The sequence below is a fragment of the Mytilus californianus genome, unplaced genomic scaffold (genome assembly GCF_021869535.1).
Source record: "Mytilus californianus isolate M0D057914Y unplaced genomic scaffold, xbMytCali1.0.p SCAF_7, whole genome shotgun sequence".
NCBI lineage: Eukaryota > Metazoa > Mollusca > Bivalvia > Mytilida > Mytilidae > Mytilus > Mytilus californianus.
Window position 1 is genome coordinate 100,836,108 of NW_026262723.1, and position 18,401 is coordinate 100,854,508.

The window sequence follows — 18,401 nt, forward strand, 5'->3', positions numbered from 1 at the left end:
AAAACTTTAACCCTATCACAGGTCAAATAAAATGTAACTATGTTGAAAAATCTAAGATGTACCTGTTATATTTTTCCTCCATGTGTTCAGTTTTAGATTTTTTTGTATACGAAGAATTCATCTTTAATAAAAACTTCATTTTATGTCAAAGTGATGTTTAATACCTGATTTCCTGAAAAATTCTTCAATATTCATCCATACGTCTTCAAAAATTGACAGATGAAAATCCAGAATTCTAAAAACAGAGGGGGACACTAAGGACTTGTTAGGAGGTAAGGAGTGGAACTTGTAATCTATATGCATTGACCATATATGTAATCATAAGGGGATTCCCATTTATAAACAAACTGTTCTAAACTAATAAAATAAACCTTAAAAAGACACCATCACCTCTCATCATTTTTATATATTAAATGAACACTGTACTATTTTTAGTAAAATATTTACTGAGATAAAATTCCAGGCTTTGCCCAGCTTTTAAGGAAACATGGGAACCCTACAATATTCTTTACAAAAGAGTCCCTTAAAGCATCAACAGGAACCAATTTAATACCTGTTACTACATTCAAAACAGTTATAATTAATCTTAATGACACAATTACGGAAATGTATTTTGAAAATCATAACTTAATTCTATGAAATGTTTATTTGATTTCCCAATGGCAATCATTAATTCCATCTATTTGATAATTAATTCATGAAAATTCAAGTCATGTTGATTGCTTTATTGCATTATTAAAAACAGTTTCGAGAACATTTCTGTCTACAACATAAAAGTTATTTGCAAATCACTAATGCAATGGGATAGATAGTTTCTTTTTTGTAGGACCACTACTGTAAGTAGCATTTTCAGTAAACTGTTTCATACCAGTAAATTATGTACTGTAGCAAAACTGATTTTAATTTCATAAAAGTAAATACTTTTATCCTCCAAAAAGTCATAAGATGATTTTTAAAATAAAGGTTTGAAAAAAAATTCCTGATGCAAATGCCAATGAGACAACTCTCCACAAGAGACCAAATGACATAAAAGTTAACATCTATAGGTCACCGTACAGCCTTCAACAATAAGCAAAACTCAAACCGCAAAGTCAGCTGTAAAAGGCCCCAAAATGACAAATGTAAAACAAATCAAACGAGAAACCAGCGTCCTTATTTATGTACAAAACAATGAACAAAACACAAATATGATATAGAGCAACAAACGACAACCACTGAATAACATGCTCCTGACTTGGAACTCGGGACATACAAAATGTGGCAGATTTAAAGTAGCCTATCAAAACTGAGGTTTTGAGTTCGAATCCTGCATGTGACAGGTGCATTCGAGTCCAATCTTGTTTGACTAGGATTGTCAGTTTTCCTACCAAAAAACATTCGAATTAATGTCTCATCTAATGAAAATACTATATTTGAAAACAAGAGTGCACACGCTGAAATGTCTCGTCTTCTTTACTTACCATTGATTTTATGTTGATAGTCCTAAATACAAAGCTTTACTACAAGTAACACATAAACTTAACATGATCCAAGAAAATGAGGTCAAGGTCAGATAAACCAAACGAGAAATACATGTACACCTTACAATCATTCAATAAACCAAACTTAGTTGACATATTGCTTATTGTTTCTAAGAAACAGTCTTAAACAAGAAAACTTAACATTGACCAATGAACCATGAAAATGAGGTCACGGTCAGATGAACCATGCCAGACAGACATGTACACCTTACAATCAATTAAGGCATTAAAAATAGTTGACCTATTGCTTATAGTATCTAAGAAACAAACTTAACCATGAAAACTTAACATTGACCAATGAACCGTGAAAATGAGGTCAAGGTCAGATGATACCTGCCAGACAGACATATACACCTTACAATCCTTCCATATATCAAATATAGTTGATCTATTGCTTAAAGTTGAAGAAAAAAAGACCAAAACACAAAAACTTTACACTGAGAAATGAACCGTGTAATGAGGTCAAGGTCAAATAAAACCTGTGAGACTGACATGTACATCATAAAATATTTCCATACACCATTTATAGTTGACCTATTGCATATAGTATTAGAAAAAAAGACCAAAACTCAAAAACTTAACTTTGACAACTGAACCATGAAAATGAGGTCAAGGTCAGATGACACCTACCAGTTGGACATGTACACCTTACAATCATTCCATATACCAAATATAGTAGACCTACTGCTTATAGTATCTGATATATGGACTTGACCACGAAAACTTAACCTTGTTCACTGATCCATGAAATGAGGTCGAGGTCAAATGAAAATTGTCTGACGGGCATGAGGACCTTGCAAGGTACGCACATACTAAATATAGTTATCCTATTACTCATAATAAGAAAGAAATTAACATTACAAAAAATGTTGACTTTTTTTTCAAGTAGTCACTGAACCATGAAAATGAGGTCAAGGACAATGGACATATGACAGACGGAAACTTCGTAACATAAGGCATATACAAAGTATGAAGCATACAGGTCTTCTAGCTTCTAAAATATAAAGCTTTTAAGAAGTTAGCTAACGCCGCAGCTGCCGCCGCTGGATCACTATCCCTATAGATGTGGAGCTTTCTGCGACAAAAGTCGCAGGCTCGACAATGACTGAAAGACTCAAGGGCACCATTTTTTATCATCCACCATTGCTATACACCTAATCACTTTTAAGTCCAATCCAGAAAAAAAACAGTAACCTAGACCACTTCCTGTTTGGGTCATGTGTCGTGAAAACAAAGGTCATCAGTAATGAGCTGAGGGAGGAAAAGTTCAGTCTACAGATTATGATCCAATATTTTAAAACACAAATCTGTCATAAACGGTCTCACTAATTAGCGCCAAGAAGTGAAAAGAAGAAAAAAATAGCGACATGAAGGAAAAAATTACTGACAAGAAGAAAAAATTAGCAACAAGAAGACAAATTTAGCGACAAGAAAGTTTATATTCTATCAATACAATAAATTTATGAAAAAAAGTCAATTAATTACAGGTTGTTATAACTGTTTTATAAACTTTCAAATTTTGTTGAATTTAGTAGCTATGCTGTTTTGTAGTGAATTTTTAGTAAAAATGAAAACATTTCAAAGTATTAAGGAATCTTAACATTTTGTTACAATCCCAGAAGCATTATGGTGTCACAACAGTGAAGTAGTCTTGATAAATAAATTATGTAAATAAAAGCACATGGCAGTTACTCTAAATATAAGAGCATACAGGATGAGCTAATCCTTCCATCATCTGATTATCTGTGTCCATAAAGAATGGCTTAAAGATTTAAGAACAAAGAAATTATCTCCCCCCTTTTTCATTCATTCATGCATTCACTTATACACTACATATAATTTGTAAATTGTAAATATATTATCTTAAACATATCCTCGATAATAAAAAAAAAAAAAAAAATCTTTTCTTGAACAAATGTTCATTTTCTTCTATTAGTATAAAAAAATAATTTAAAAAATACACGTATATTAAAAAAATTAAAATGCTTCGCTGAGCGCAGCCTGATACGACCGCAGAGGTCGAACCCTAAACAGTTGGGGCAAATTTGGACACAATATTAAAGCTTGATACTGTCTGAATTTGGATTGTGATCAAATTTTTGACATAATATAGGTTTCTGACACAAAATAAATGTGGTCAAAGATCTTACAAATCTATTGCACAATACTGTGCAATTGAAGATACTTCTTGAAACTTTTCAAAAATTCGAAATTTGAAAAATAAAAAAAAAAAATATGAATCCTTTAAAAAAATTGTAAACAAAAAATCCCCCCCCCAACTTATTGAAACACCCCTTAGAGCAATAACCCCAAAACTCAATCCCAGCCTTTCCTTTGTAGTATGGAATCTTGTAGTATAATTTCAGAGAGATCCATACACTTAAACACAAGTTATTGTCTCGAAACTTGAAAAATGCTTCTTTTTGGCCCTTTTTTGGCCCCTAATTCCTACATGTTTGGGACAATTAACCCCAAACTCAATCCCAGCCTTCCCTTTGTAATATGGAACCTTGTGGTACAATGTCTGAGAGATCCATACACTTACACACAAGTTATTGTCCGGAAACTAGAAAAATGCTTGTTTTTGGCCCCTTTTTGGCCTTTAATTCCTAAACTGTTTGCCCCATAACCCTTAAAATAAATCCCAACCTTCTACTTGTAGTATTAATCATTGTGGTACAATTTCAGAGCAATTGAAATACTTATACACAAGTTATTGTCCTGAAACTAGATAAATGCTTGTTTTGGGCCCCTTTTGGGCCCGTAATTCCTAAACGGTTGGGACCATCATCCCTAAAATCAATCCCAACCTTCCTTTTGTGGTATTGAACCTTCTAACAAAATTTCATAGAGATCCATTCACTTAAACTAAAGTTATTGTCCGGAAACAAATGTGAAATTGAGAATGGAAATGGGGAATGTGTCAAAGAGACAACAACCCGACCATAGATCAGACAACAGCCGGAGGCCACCAATGGGTCTTCAATGCAGCGAGATACTCCCGCACCCTGGCGTCCTTCAGCTGGCCCCTAAACAAATATGTATACTAGTTCAGTGATAATGGACGCCATACTAAACTCCAAATTACACACAAGAAACTAATATTAAAAATGATACAAGACTAACAAAGGCCAGAGGCTCCTGACTTGGGACAGGTGCAAAAATGCGGTGGGGTTAAACATGTTTTTTGAGATCTCAACCCTCCCCCTATACCTCTAGCCAATGTAGAAAAAACAAACGTACAACAGTACGCACAGTAAAACTCAGTTCAAGAGAAGTCTGAGTCCGATGTCAGAATAGGAAACAAAAGAAAATAAACAAAATGACAATAATACATAAATAACAACAGACTTCTTCGGACGACGAAGACATCATACCATTATACGATCCCAAAAATTTTTTTGCTGTCGTATAAAAACACTTTAATGCATGTTTCTATCTATATTTATTTGAAATAATTATGTATAGATTTCTTGACACTAAATTTGTTTTCTTGTCGCTAAATCAGTCTTCTTATCGCTAAATTCTTCTTCTTATCACTAAATTCTTCTTCTTGTCACTAAATTCTTCTTCTTGTCACTAAATTCTTCTTCTTGTCACTAAATTGTTCTTTTTGCCGCTTCTTTCCGCTAATTAGTGAGACATAAAAATGCTTTGAATGAAGTGTTTATGATGGTTTAAACATGTCTCTTTGAAAAGTTTCACGAACAATGCATTGTTTAAACAGGGCCCCAGATGGCTTCAACTGGTTTGTCATGTCATGAAAAATTTGTGTAATTTCAGAACTTATGGGGATTGGAATAAATAGTTATAAGGTGTATTATTCATAAAATTCATTGGACTAGAATGACGTGCAACCAAAACAAGCAAGCACCGGACTCAGGATCCCAAAAGGGATTAGCACGCACCAATAACCTTCAGTAGCTCATCTTACATGGAAGCAAGTAAACTCGTACCACTAAAAGTCAATTCGTATCATTGCAAACTTGTACCACTGCAACATTGCACCATTTTTAATGTATAAATAAATGTGGATAGTGTCCACAGATGATGCCCTCCCTCCCCCCCCCCCCCCCCCCCCCCCCCCTTGCATATCATATAGTTATAAAGGCTACATAACTGAAGAACGGTAAAAGTGACGCTACCCAAATTTGAACTTGATCCGAGTTTTGTGGTAATAAGCATTGTGTGTAAGTCTCATAACATTTGGTTGAGGCTAACTTTAGAGAACAGAAACTAATAAAATGCTTCGCTGGGCGCAGCTTGATACGACCGCAGAGGTCGAACCCTGAACAGTTGGGGCAAGTATGGACACAACATTCAAGCTTGATACAGCTCTGAATTTGGATTGTGATTAAATATTTGACACAGCATAGGTTTCTGACACAGAAAGAATGTGGTCTAAGAACTTCAATTTTTTTAATTTACCTATTATGGTCCAATGTCCAAAATCAAAATACATGTTTAGATTCAGCATATTAAAGAACCCCAATAATTCAATTTTTGATGAAATCAAACAAAGTTTAATTTTGGACCCTTTTGACCTCAATGTGGACAAAGTTGATAACGGGGCCCAAAAATCAAAAATCTAAATACATGGTTAGATTCAGCATATCAAAGAACCCCATATATTCAATTTTTGTTGAAATCAAACAAAGTTTAATTTTGGACCCTGATTTGGACCAACTTGAAAACTGGGCCCATAATCAAAAATCTAAATACATGTTTAGATTCAGCATATCAAAGAACCCTAAGAATTAAATTTTTGTTAAAATCAAACTAAGTTTAATTTTGGACCCTTTGGACCTTAATGTAGACCAATTTGAAAACTGGACCCAAAATTAAAAATCTAAATACACGGTTAGATTCGGCATAACAAATAAATAAATGTGGTCAAAGATTTTACAAATCTAATGCGCCATACTGTCCAATTAAAGATTACTTCTTGAAATTTTTTAATATTGGAAATTTGAAAAAAAAATAATATTTGAAGAATAATTCTTTTTAATTTCTGAAATCTGAAATGAGAAAAAATTGACCCCCCACAATTTCTTTAACCCCCCCCCCCCCCTTTTTTTCCCCCAAAAAATTCTTTCCCTCAAGATATGGTCATAATCTCAATTCAAATTTCCAATGGAGTTTGCAACCATAATCACCCATTGAAATTTACCATAGTGCTAACTTAATCTATTTTATAAAAAAATTTAAAATATAGTGTCAAATCTTTCATATGGATTTTGTTGTAAAAAAAAAAGATTCAACATTTGCAGATATTTTTACTGGTCTTCCTTTATAAATATGCATTTCTTTAAACATAATTTAAAAGCAGTGTAAGGGAGGTAACCAAAACGTTGTATTTGGATTACCTCCCTTACACTGTTTTAAATTATCTTAATTGTTCATTAACCATTACTTTATACATAATTTAAAAGCAGTGTAAGGGAGATAATTTCAATGATGTATTTGATTTATCTCCCTTACACTGCTTTAAATTATGTTTTGTACTAAAGTATTTGTCCATTAACCAGGACAACCTTGTTTTTCCCCCTTTTTTGCCCCTAATTCTTAAACGGTTTGAGCCATAACCCCCCAAAGCAAATCCTAACCATCCCTTTGTGGTATGGAAACTTTTAGTATAATTTCAGAGAGATCCATACACCGTTCCACAGTTATTGTCTGGAAACTAGAAAATGCTTATTTTTGGCCCCTAATTCCTTAACTGTTGGTACCATAACCCCCAAAATCAATCCCCACCTTCCTTTTGTGGTATTGAACCTTATGGTAAAATTTCATAGAGATCCATTCACTTAAACTAAAGTTAGAGTGCGAAAACTAATGCGTCTTCGGACGACGACGACGACAACGACGCCGGACCACGACGCCAACGTCATACCAATATATGACCACAAAAATTTTTTTGCGATCGTATAAAAAATGCTTGTTTTTTGCCCCTTTTTTGGACCCTAATTCCTAATATTTTGAGGCAATTACCCCCAAAATCAATCCCAGCATTCCCTGTGTGATATGGAACCTTGTGGAACAATGTCAGAGAGATCCATACACTAACACACAAGTTATGTCTGGAAGTTACAAAAATGCTTATTTTTGGCCCCTTTTTGGCCCCTAATTCCTTAACTGTTGGTACCATAACCCCCAAAATCAATCCCAACCTTCCTTTTGTGGTATTGAACCTTATGGTAAAATTTCATAGAGATCCATTCACTTAAACTAAAGTTAGAGTGCGAAAACCAATGTGTCTTCGGACGATCGCCGGACGACGCCAGACGACGACAACAACGACGCCAACGTCATACCAATATACGACAGCAAAAAATTTTTGCGGTCGTATAAAAATTCAGCAATAACTCTAGAACGGTTTTTTGTTGTGTATAAGTTTTATAACATTTGGTTGAGACAAACTAAAGTTAGAGAACGGAAACGAAAAATTCAGCAATTTTTATACGACCGCAAAAACATTTTTTTGTGGTCGTATATTGGTATGACGTTGGCGTCGTCGTCGTCCGGCGTCGTCCGAAGACACATTGGTTTTCGCACTCTAACTTTAGTTTAAGTAAATGTATCTCTATGAAATTTTACCACAAGGTTCAATACAACAAAAGGAAGGTTGGGATTGATTTTGGGGGTTATGGTACCAACAGTAAAGGAATTAGGGGCCAAAAAGGGGCCAAAAATAAGCATTTTTGTAACTTCCAGACATAACTTGTGTGTTAGTGTATGGATCTCTCTGACATTGTACCACAAGGTTCCATATCACAAAAGGAATGCTGGGATTGATTTTGGGGGTAATTGCCTCAAAATTTTAGGAATTAGGGGCCAAAAAAGGGGCAAAAAACAAGCATTTCTCTAGTTTCATGACAATAACTTGTGTGTAAGTGTATGGATCTTTCTGAAATTGTACTACAAGGTTCCATATCACAAAGGGAAAGCTGGAATTGAGTTTGGGGGTAATTGCCGAAACGTTTAGGAATTAGGGACCAAAAAGGGGCCAAAAATAAGCATTTTTCTAGTTTCCAGACAATAACTTGTGTTCAAGTGTATGGATCTCTCTGAAATTGTACTGCAAGGTACCATACCACAAAGGGAAGGCTGGGCTTGATGACGGGGGTAATTGCCTCAATATTTTAGGAATTAGGGGCAAAAAAGGGGCAAAAAACAAGCATTTTTCTAGTTTCAGGACAATAACTTGTGTGTAAGTGTATGGATCTTTCTGAAATTGTACTTAAAGGTTCCATATCACAAAGGGAAAGCTGGGTTTGAGTTTGGGGGTAATTGCCTTAAACGTTTAGGAATTTGGGGCCAAAAAGGGGCCAAAAAACACATTTTTCTAGTTTCCAGACAATAACTTGTGTTCAAGTGTATGGATCTCTCTGAAATTGTACTGCAAGGTACCATACGGCTGGGATTGAGTTTGGGGGTGATGAATCATAAGGGGGTTCAAAAAATTTAGGGGGGGGGATTTTTTTTTTATTACTTTTTTTTCTTTTTTTCCTTTTTTTTTCTTTTAAAATTTTCCATTTTAAGTTGGTTATTTCTGATTTATATTTAAAAGCAAATAATAATGATATGATAGGAGAAACACACCAAACAGGATGTGTAAATTATTATATAATAAGTATTGTGCAATAGCAAGAAATTTTCAATTGCACAGTATTGCACAATAGCAAGAAATCTTCAATTGCACAGTATTGCGCAATAGCAAGAAATCTTCAATTGCACAGTATTGCGCAATAGCAAGAAATATCCAATAGCACAATATTTCGCAATAGCAAGAAATTGTCAATTGTACAGTATTGCACAATAGCAAGAAATATTTAATTGCACAGTATTGTGCAAAAGAAGATACTTCGTATAAATTGCTTATTTCTTGACCAATTTCAATGGGGTTTTATTCTTGAATTCTTGGGGTTCTTTAATATGCTGAATCTAACCGTGTATTTAGTTTTTGGATTTTGGGCCCCGTTTTTAAATTGGTCCACATTGAGGTCCAAAGGGTCCAAAATTAAAACTTTGTTTGATTTCATCAAAAATTAAATTATTGGGGTTCTTTGATATGCCGAATCTAACCGTGTATTTAGATTCTTAATTTTTGGTTCCATTTTCAAATTGGTCTACATGAAGGTCCAAAGGGTCCAAAATTAAACTTAGTTTGATTTTAACAAAAATTGAATTCTGAGGGTTCTTTGATATGCTGAATCTAAACATGTATTTAGATTTTTGATTATGGGCCCAGTTTTCAAGTTGGTCCAAAATTAAACTTTCTTTGATTTCAACAAAAATTGAATATATGGGGTTCTTTGATATGCTGAATCTAACCATGTATTTAGATTTTTGATTTTTGGGCCCCGTTATCAACTTTGTCCACATTGAGGTCAAAAGGGTCCAAAATTAAACTTTGTTTGATTTCATCAAAAATTGAATCCTTGGGGTTCTTTGATATGCTGAATCTAACCATGTATTTAGATTTTGGATATTGGACCATAATAGGTGAATGTCCAATTTAAAATTTTTAAGTTCTTAGACCACATTCATTCTGTGTCAGAAACCTATGCTGTGTCAAATATTTAATCACAATCCAAATGCAAAGCTGTATCAAGCTTGAATGTTGTGTCCATACTTGCCCCAACTGTTCAGGGTTCGACATCTGCGGTCGTATCAAGCTGCGCCCTGCGGAGCATTTTATTATGTTTATAAAGGGACATAACTCAAGAATGGTAAAAGTGTCGCCACCAAATTTCGTATTTAATCTGTATTATGTAGTAATAAGCATCGTGTATAAGTTTCATAACATTTGGTTGAGGCATACTAAAGTTAGAAAAAGGAAACAAAAAATTTGATCTTGATCTTAGTTTTGTGGTAATGAATATTGTGTATAGGTTTCATAATGTTTGGTTGGGGCAAACTTAAGTCACTGTAAGTTACAGAATAGAAACTAAAAATTCAGCAATTTTTCTATTTGTAAACACGCATAACTCTAGAACGGTTGTGTATAAGTTTTATAACATTTGGTTGAGACAAACTAAAGTTAGAGAACGGAAACGAAAAATTCAACAATTTTTATGTTTATAAAGGGACATAACTCAAGAATGGTAAAAGTGTTGCCACCAAGTTTAGTACTTAATCTGTATTATGTAGTAATAAGCATTGTGTATAAGTTTCATAACATTTGGTTGAGGCATACTAAAGTTAGAAAAAGGAAAAAAAAAATTTGAACTTGATCTTAGTTTTGTGGTAACGAATATTGTGTATAGGTTTCATAATGTTTGGTTGGGGCAAACTTAAGTTACAGAATGGAACCTTAAAATTTAGCAATCTTTCGATTTATAAAGGGCATAACTCACAAATGGTTAAAGTGACACTACCCAAATTCAACTTGATCTGTGTTTTATCAGTGGAAGTCAAAATTAAACATTGCATTGTATAAAGCATTGATTGTAGTTGATTCAACTATAATCATGGACAAAGGAAGATAACTCCAATTTAAAAAATTACTTGATATTTAGAAGAAAATTAAAAAAATTCAATTTTTCCATTTATAAAGGGGCATAACTCTAGAACGGTTAAAGTGACGCCACCAAAATTCAAACTTGATCTGTGTTTTGTGGTAATAAGCATTGTGTATAAGTTTCATAACATTTGGTCGAGGCAAACTTGTAAGAGAACGAAACTAAAAAATTTGCAATTTTTCCATTTATAAAGGGGCATAACTTTAGAACAGTTAAAGTGACGCCACCAAAATTCAAACTTGATCTGTGTTTTGTGGTAATAAGCATTGTGTATAAGTTTCATAACATTTGGTTGAGGCAAACTCAAGTTAGAGAACGGAAACCAATTTTGGGATGTACGTACGTACAGACAGACAAGGGTAAAACTTAATGCCCCCACTGCTACGGCGGGGGCATAAAAACATACAATAAATGAATGTTTAAATTATTGAATTGCTTTTGCAAATCTTTATGAACAAGAATGTGTCCATAGTACAAGAATGCCCCAATCACACTAAAATTTTCTTTGTTCATTGGACTGTGAAATTGGGGTCAAAACTCTAATTGGCATTAAAATTAGAAAGATCATATCATAGGGAACATGTGTACTAAGTTTGAAGTTGATTGGACTTCAACTTCATCAAAAATTACCTTGACCAAAAACTTTAACCTGAAGCGGGACAGACGGACGGACAGACCAGAAAACATAATGCCCCTACTACTATCGTCGGTGGGGCATAAAAAACTATCAATTTTCTTGACGTATAAATGACAAAGCAATTGACACCTACAAACCTTTTTATGAGCATCTAGAATGTCTTCATGCCAAAACTACAAAAGCCCCCTTCAAGAAAAACTGGTTGGTGAGGGTAAGCTTAAAAGATGTCATCACTAGGAGGTCTAAGCTGTTCAAGGGTGTATCTCCAAAGTAATCTCAATCTGAACAGACAATTAGAACTACCGAAAACTTAAGCAAACAATGACCCAGCACCAACATTAGAACCAACAGTAGACAACAATTAATGAACTGTGATAGTGCTATTTTGTGCTAACAGATGACTCAGACAATTGCTGCTTTAGTTTTAAGTGTCATATATATTTTGTACATATATGAACTTGTACCAATAGTGCCAGTTTGAAAACATTTAATACTAATAGATAATGAGAACATTTCAATATTTATTATGTAATAGTTTGTGTATGTTATATGTGGATGAAATTGTATAATAAATATCCTATGTATTTGTTTGAAACAATAATAGTAATATTTGATGTTTTATTGATTTATATACATGTGTGTTGATGAATTTGTGGCAAATAAAGCGTCAAAATGAAATTTATTCTTTGTTTCGTAATCATACATACTAGCATGACTAGTCAAGATACAATCCTCAAAGAAGATTTTAAGAAATTAATGTATGTCATGAATTTTTTCACACAATATTATCCGATTATTAGTTTTATGAGATTACCAAAGTGAAGCAAAAAGTCTTAGGTGCGCGGATACACCGGACTGCACCGTATGTATACATGTAGTTCAGTTTTGGTTTTTATAAATTTTATTCTATATATTAATTTGAATAAAAATATGGCAATCTTTCTAGTGATAGCTCGCAACACAGGTGTCAACTCTTGGAAAAACTAATTATCATAGCAGTAAGATGGAAGATTCTTTGAAACACAAACTATAAGGTTAATTATTGAGAAAATTGCTCAAAGTTATTTCTTACTCATGGACGCAGCCATGTTGAAGATGCACAGTAAATATTAACTTCTTTTTAAGGAAAAACGAAACAAAAAAAATATATTTTTTTTCATTTTTCATTTAATTCACTAATTATAATATTAACAAAATGGCAAAACTGTTACAATGAAAAAGTTTTATGCATTTTTTAAATTCATTAACCAATCGGAAAAGACGTAACAAAAGTAGTATGGATAAATCGGAAGCCATCTTGCACTGGTTTTTCGAGAAAATTTGTCAGCTGTGAAAGTAAAAACCAATTTTCCCTATAGTTTTGGAATGTTTCAATGAAGGTGTGACATTTATAGACTGTCAAAACTTTTTCTAATATAAGGGTATAAATTCTTTGTATATCAAACTTCAAAAACTGCTATAATAACATATATATAATTTCAGAATTATATATATTCTGTTGAGTTTAGATCATCCGATGCGAGGATGTCTTTACAATTATCTATATAAACTATCTTCAAATATCTGATCAATACCAGACCTAAAAATTAAACCCATATTATTCCCACATCTTATTTTCTGCTTTTTCCTGCTATGTAGTATTTAACTGTTTAAAATTTGAGGAACCCTAAAATTTTATATACTGTAAATATATCCTCTTCAATGACTGAATTACGGCAAGTCAGTAGAGAGTTGATTTGCCCCTGTTTGCTACAATCAGTTTTACCCATGAAAATGAGTGGTTTTGCCCAGATATATAACCAGCCTGGGCTTTGCCAATGTCGCTAATTGCTCTTTTATATTTCATCTGCCTGATCTGGTGACAAAATACGACTGCTGTAGATTATTCACATTTTCTAGGCCAATGGTAATAAAATGAACATTAGGGCATTTATATTTAAATTTGTCGTATGCTAGCTCATGCCGATAATCTCATTTACAGGCATAGCTGTTTTCTGCTCTTTGGTCGAGTTGTTGTCTCTTTGACACATTCCCCATTTCCATTATCAATTTTATTTTTATGACCGGTAAATAGATTTATGAAATGGTAATTACCAATAAGTATTAATGGAAGATGATGACTAGAAGGTTACATTATAAGAAATAATTGCTAATTAACAGGAATTTGTAATGTAATAATAGTTGACTCCAAATTAGTTCCTTCATTCCATTATAGCCTTGAGGTCATATTTTGTTAACAGCATATTATTGTAAAAAGAAGACCTTTCTCTCAAAAGGTTTCAATCAATTTGAATTCAAACTAAACTTCTTTGCAGATACATGTACACAGACATGCCAACATACACAATTTATGTGGGATTTCCCCAATGAGAGGTGTTGACATGTATTTGAAATTCTTTATTTTATAACCTGAAAACTTCAAAACACGCATTCAAATGAGTTAAAAGGGTATTTAAGCACATGCATACTCATTCAAACAATATAGTAGTAGATTAAAAACACTTATGATATACAAGACGAGAATAAGGTCATCTTGCGGTTAAAATCCCCAATGTCGATTTTGAAAAGTAGGCAGGTGTGTATACAGAAACTATCGAGGTAATTGAAACAGCTACACACACTGTGCAAGCGGTAAATACTGCATTTTAATTTAGGCACACAAGTATACTTGTATTATAAAAAAGACGAGAAATGCTCAATCAATATTGAACAGCTTTTAAAACAATACTGTCTGCTGTCTTGCATAAAGGTCAAGGAAAACAAATTTTCCCCCATAATTATTATTGATATGCACATATGGTAAACGGAAAAAAAGTCACAAATTTGGTAGGAATAAAAGTGACAAATCTGGTAAGAAAAAATGTCCATTTTTGAACAAATGTTTAATGGTATTTCACTTCTTTTCGGTTCTTTTAAAGGACTTTCAATGGTAAAAATAAATCAAAAGTCCAGAAATATTTATGTGAATAAATATCTTCCATCCATAGTTTGTGTCTTTATTTGTTTTTGTAAAGAATTATTATTATCCATTATTTACATTAATCACAGGTAAGCAAATTGGGCTATAAATAGATCACAGCATGTCCTGTGTAATCTCTAAACTGAAATAGTATTTGTTATATATTTTCTTTCTTTAAATAATCAAATTTAGATTTATGAAAATAATCATGATTGATAAAATATTATTGCATCAAGTTTAAGTTTTCTGAAGACTGTTTATGTTAATTAGGTCTATAGTTCTCGATGACTTCTTCTTCTTCTTCTTCTACTTCTTATTTCTGTAACTTCCTCCTGTGGTTAGGAGCACATCAATTGCTTGATTATTCACAGTGGTCTTATATTACACGGTCGAAAATAGTTAAAATCACTTTGGTATTATTCTTCACATTGTAAACAAAACAAAATGGCGTCCATGACATGTGGTCATGTACATGTTACATAATTATATCTGACAAAAGTCAGATTTCTCTTGTCAAAAGGGATTTATATCTATATTGCAATAAATTATTCAGAAGGAGGTACATTCAGTGTAAATGATATTCCTGATTCTGTGAGCATTTATAGTGTTATCAAAATTCTCCCAACGTACTGCTCTTGTGTGTATTTTATAAATAAATTCAATCCATTTGAATTTAAAGGGCATCTGATTCACATAACAAAGGAAGACAACGAATAAAGACAATAATTTATTAAGAAATAGTTCCTTTTTATTAAGTAAAAACTAAAATTTTTTGTCTGCGAGATTGTAATTGCGTAACTTCCGGGTCCATTTCCTGTCAGAAAAACTTTGAAAATATCCGATTGTCCATGGTTTTGAACAAAATTTCATAAATATTAATATCCTATTTGCCAATATATTCTTATATCCGATATTCGATTACAGGATTAAATTAAACATATAGGGAAGGGTTTGGTGTTTTGAAATAATATTACAATAGCCGATATATTCGTTTAACCGGTTTCCGATTAGGTGGAGTCTACTGTATTGATAATCAAAGTTGTGTTTTTAAGCAACTTTTGATATGCATGCACATTGTAATCGTTTAAAGCAACTTTGTATAGTTGACACAAAACTTATGGATAGATGTTATTGAGTTTGTGGAATCATTAATTGTTTTTTTTTTAATGAGATGGTGCAACAGGTTAATAAAACTGCATATTAGATTCTTTGTTAAACCGCAGGTGAAAATGAGGTGATAATTTATAAATGACACAGTTTACATTTTAACAGAACAAGTTAGTTTGTAATTTAACTATTTTCAGGTGTTCAAATGCAAAAGAAGGAAAAGTATGATAAACATGACTCACCAATTCCTAACCGTGCCAATACATTCATGTCAGCTGAAGATTTAGCAGCTGGGAAGAAGTCAGTATGGTACGAGTTAGAGATCAATGGTAAGTTATAGTTTTAAAAATCAGTGTAAATTAAATTAATAATTATGTTTATAATGAAAATGGCATTTATATATGTTATGCTGTTTGTTGATCCAAAAATATTGTAAACAGTAGTTTTATACTGCATCAAGAGATTTTAGATTGCATTTTTGTCTTGGCCATCGAAATCGAAATTGCAAGACTTAGGCATGCTGTTTCCAGCATCAGCTGCAGAAGCGTCAACAATGTATTAGTTTAGATTATGGTCAAGGATATTTGGTATGCAGTTGTTTATCCATTGGCACATCTCATTTCCATGGATATTATTTGACCCCACTCCCTCAGTCATGATCTATTGACTTTGAAAGTTTTGCTTAGTTTACATGTATTATATTAATAAGGAGATGTGGTATGATTGCCAATAAGACAACTATCCACCAAAGTTCAAATAAAGTGGATGTAAGCAATTATAGGCAACCGTTACAGCATTCAACAATGAGAAAAACCCATACCATATGACATGAAAAATATGAAACAATCCACTTGAGGAAACTAACAGCCTAATTTATAACAAAACAATTTATGAAAAACAAATATGACAGACATGAACCAACGACAACCACTGAACTACAGGCTCCTGACTTGGGACAGGCACATAAAGAATGTCGCGGGTTAAACATGTTTGTGAGTGCTCAACCCTCCCCTAACCTGGGACAGTGGTGTAACAGTACGACATAAGAACAAAAAGAATTCATGTATCTAAGACTAAAATATTGATCAGTACACATTGTATATCATCCCATTTTTACAGTTTAGTCTTTGTTATCTATTACAGCTGTCATAACAGTGCATTTTAATATGTTTCCATTACATGTTTCAGGTGTAGTCAGAAATTTAAGTCCAGATTTGTTCAAGTTGAATCATCTGACATCATTATACCTCAATGGCAACAGTCTGTCAAGAATCCCGTGTGAGGTCAATAAACTGGTCCATCTTGCCTATCTAGATCTGTCCCACAACAAGCTACGCAGTCTGCCGTCAGAATTGGGAGATTTAACTCAGCTTAGAGAATTGCTGCTGGACTACAATGCACTGCGTGTTCTTCCATACGAGTTGGGAAAATTATTCAATTTACAAAATCTTGGTGAGTTTTTATACGACCGCAAAAAAATTTTTGTGGTCGTATATTGGTATGACGTTGGCGTCGTCGTCGTCGTCCGGCGTCGTCGTCCGAATACACATTAGTTTTCGCACTCTAACTTTAGTTTGAGTGAATGGATCTCAATGAAATTTTACCATAAGGTTCAATATCACAAAAAGAAGGTGGGGATTGATTTTGGGGGTTATGGTACCAACATTTAAGGAATTAGGGGCCAAAAAGGGGCCAAAAATAAGCATTTTTGTAACTTCCAGACATAACTTGTGTGTAAGTGTATGGATCTCTCTGACATTGTACCACAAGGTTCCATATCACAAAGGGAATGCTGGGATTGATTTTGGGGGTAATTGCCTCCAAATTTTAGGAATTAGGGGCCAAAAAGGGGCAAAAAACAAGCATTTTTCTAGTTTCATGACAATAACTTGTGTGTAAGTCTATGGATCTCTCTGACATTGTACCACAAGGTTCCATATCACAAAGGGAATGCTGGGATTGATTTTGGGGGTAATTGCCTCCAAATTTTAGGAATTGGGGGCCAAAAAGGGGCAAAAAACAAGTATTTTTCTAGTTTCCAGACAATAACTTGTGTGTAAGTGTATGGATCTTTATGAAATTGTACTACAAGGTTCCATATCACAAAGGGAAAGCTGGAATTGAGTTTGGGGGTAATTGCCTCCAAAGTTTAGGAATAAGGGGCCAAAAAGGGGCCAAAAATAAGCATTTTTCTAGTTTCCAGACAATCACTTGTGTTCAAGTGTATGGATCTCTCTGAAATTGTACTGCAAGGTACCATACCACAAAGGGAAGGCTGGGATTGATTTTGGGGGTAATTCCCTCAAAATTTTAGGAATAAGGGGCCATAAAAGGGCAAAAAATTTTACAAGCATTTTTTCTAGTTTCAGGACAATAACTTGTGTGTAAGTGTATGGATCTTTATGAAATTGTACTGCAAGGTTCCATATCACAAAGGGAAAGCTGGGATTGAGTTTGGGGGTAATTGCCCTAAACGTTTAGGAATTTGGGGCCAAAAAGGGGCAAAAAAACAAGCATTTTTCTAGTTTCCAGACAATAACTTGTGTTCAAGTGTATGGATCTCTCTGAAATTGTACTGCAAGGTACCATACCACAAAGGGAAGGCTATGATTGAGTTTGGGGGTGATGAATCATAAGGGGGTTCCAAAAATTGG

At 33.6% G+C, this 18,401-nt stretch overlaps 2 protein-coding genes across 6 annotated transcripts in view; one reads left to right on the forward strand and one right to left on the reverse strand.

The window, feature by feature from the left end:
- LOC127709874 (uncharacterized) overlaps positions 1-12,776 on the reverse strand; it is a 36,146-nt gene extending 23,370 nt beyond the window's left edge. Inside the window, exon 1 of the mRNA XM_052215552.1 lies at positions 12,754-12,776. Within this exon, the coding sequence (XP_052071512.1) occupies positions 12,754-12,769 (16 nt within the window). The 5' untranslated portion in view covers positions 12,770-12,776. The remainder of the gene's footprint in view (positions 1-12,753) is intronic.
- Positions 12,777-12,960: 184 nt separating this feature from the next.
- LOC127709865 (CCR4-NOT transcription complex subunit 6-like) overlaps positions 12,961-18,401 on the forward strand; it is a 91,722-nt gene continuing 86,281 nt past the window's right edge. For 4 of the 5 annotated variants that reach the window (XM_052215538.1, XM_052215541.1, XM_052215540.1 and 1 more), the window contains exons 1-3: positions 12,968-13,102; positions 15,945-16,076; positions 16,936-17,199. In XM_052215538.1, coding sequence (XP_052071498.1) covers positions 15,953-16,076; positions 16,936-17,199 — 388 coding nt within the window. In that variant the 5' untranslated portion in view covers positions 12,968-13,102; positions 15,945-15,952. Of the gene's footprint in view, positions 13,103-15,944; positions 16,077-16,935; positions 17,200-18,401 lie in introns of all 5 variants that reach the window. The other variant, XM_052215539.1, reaches the window with a different exon arrangement.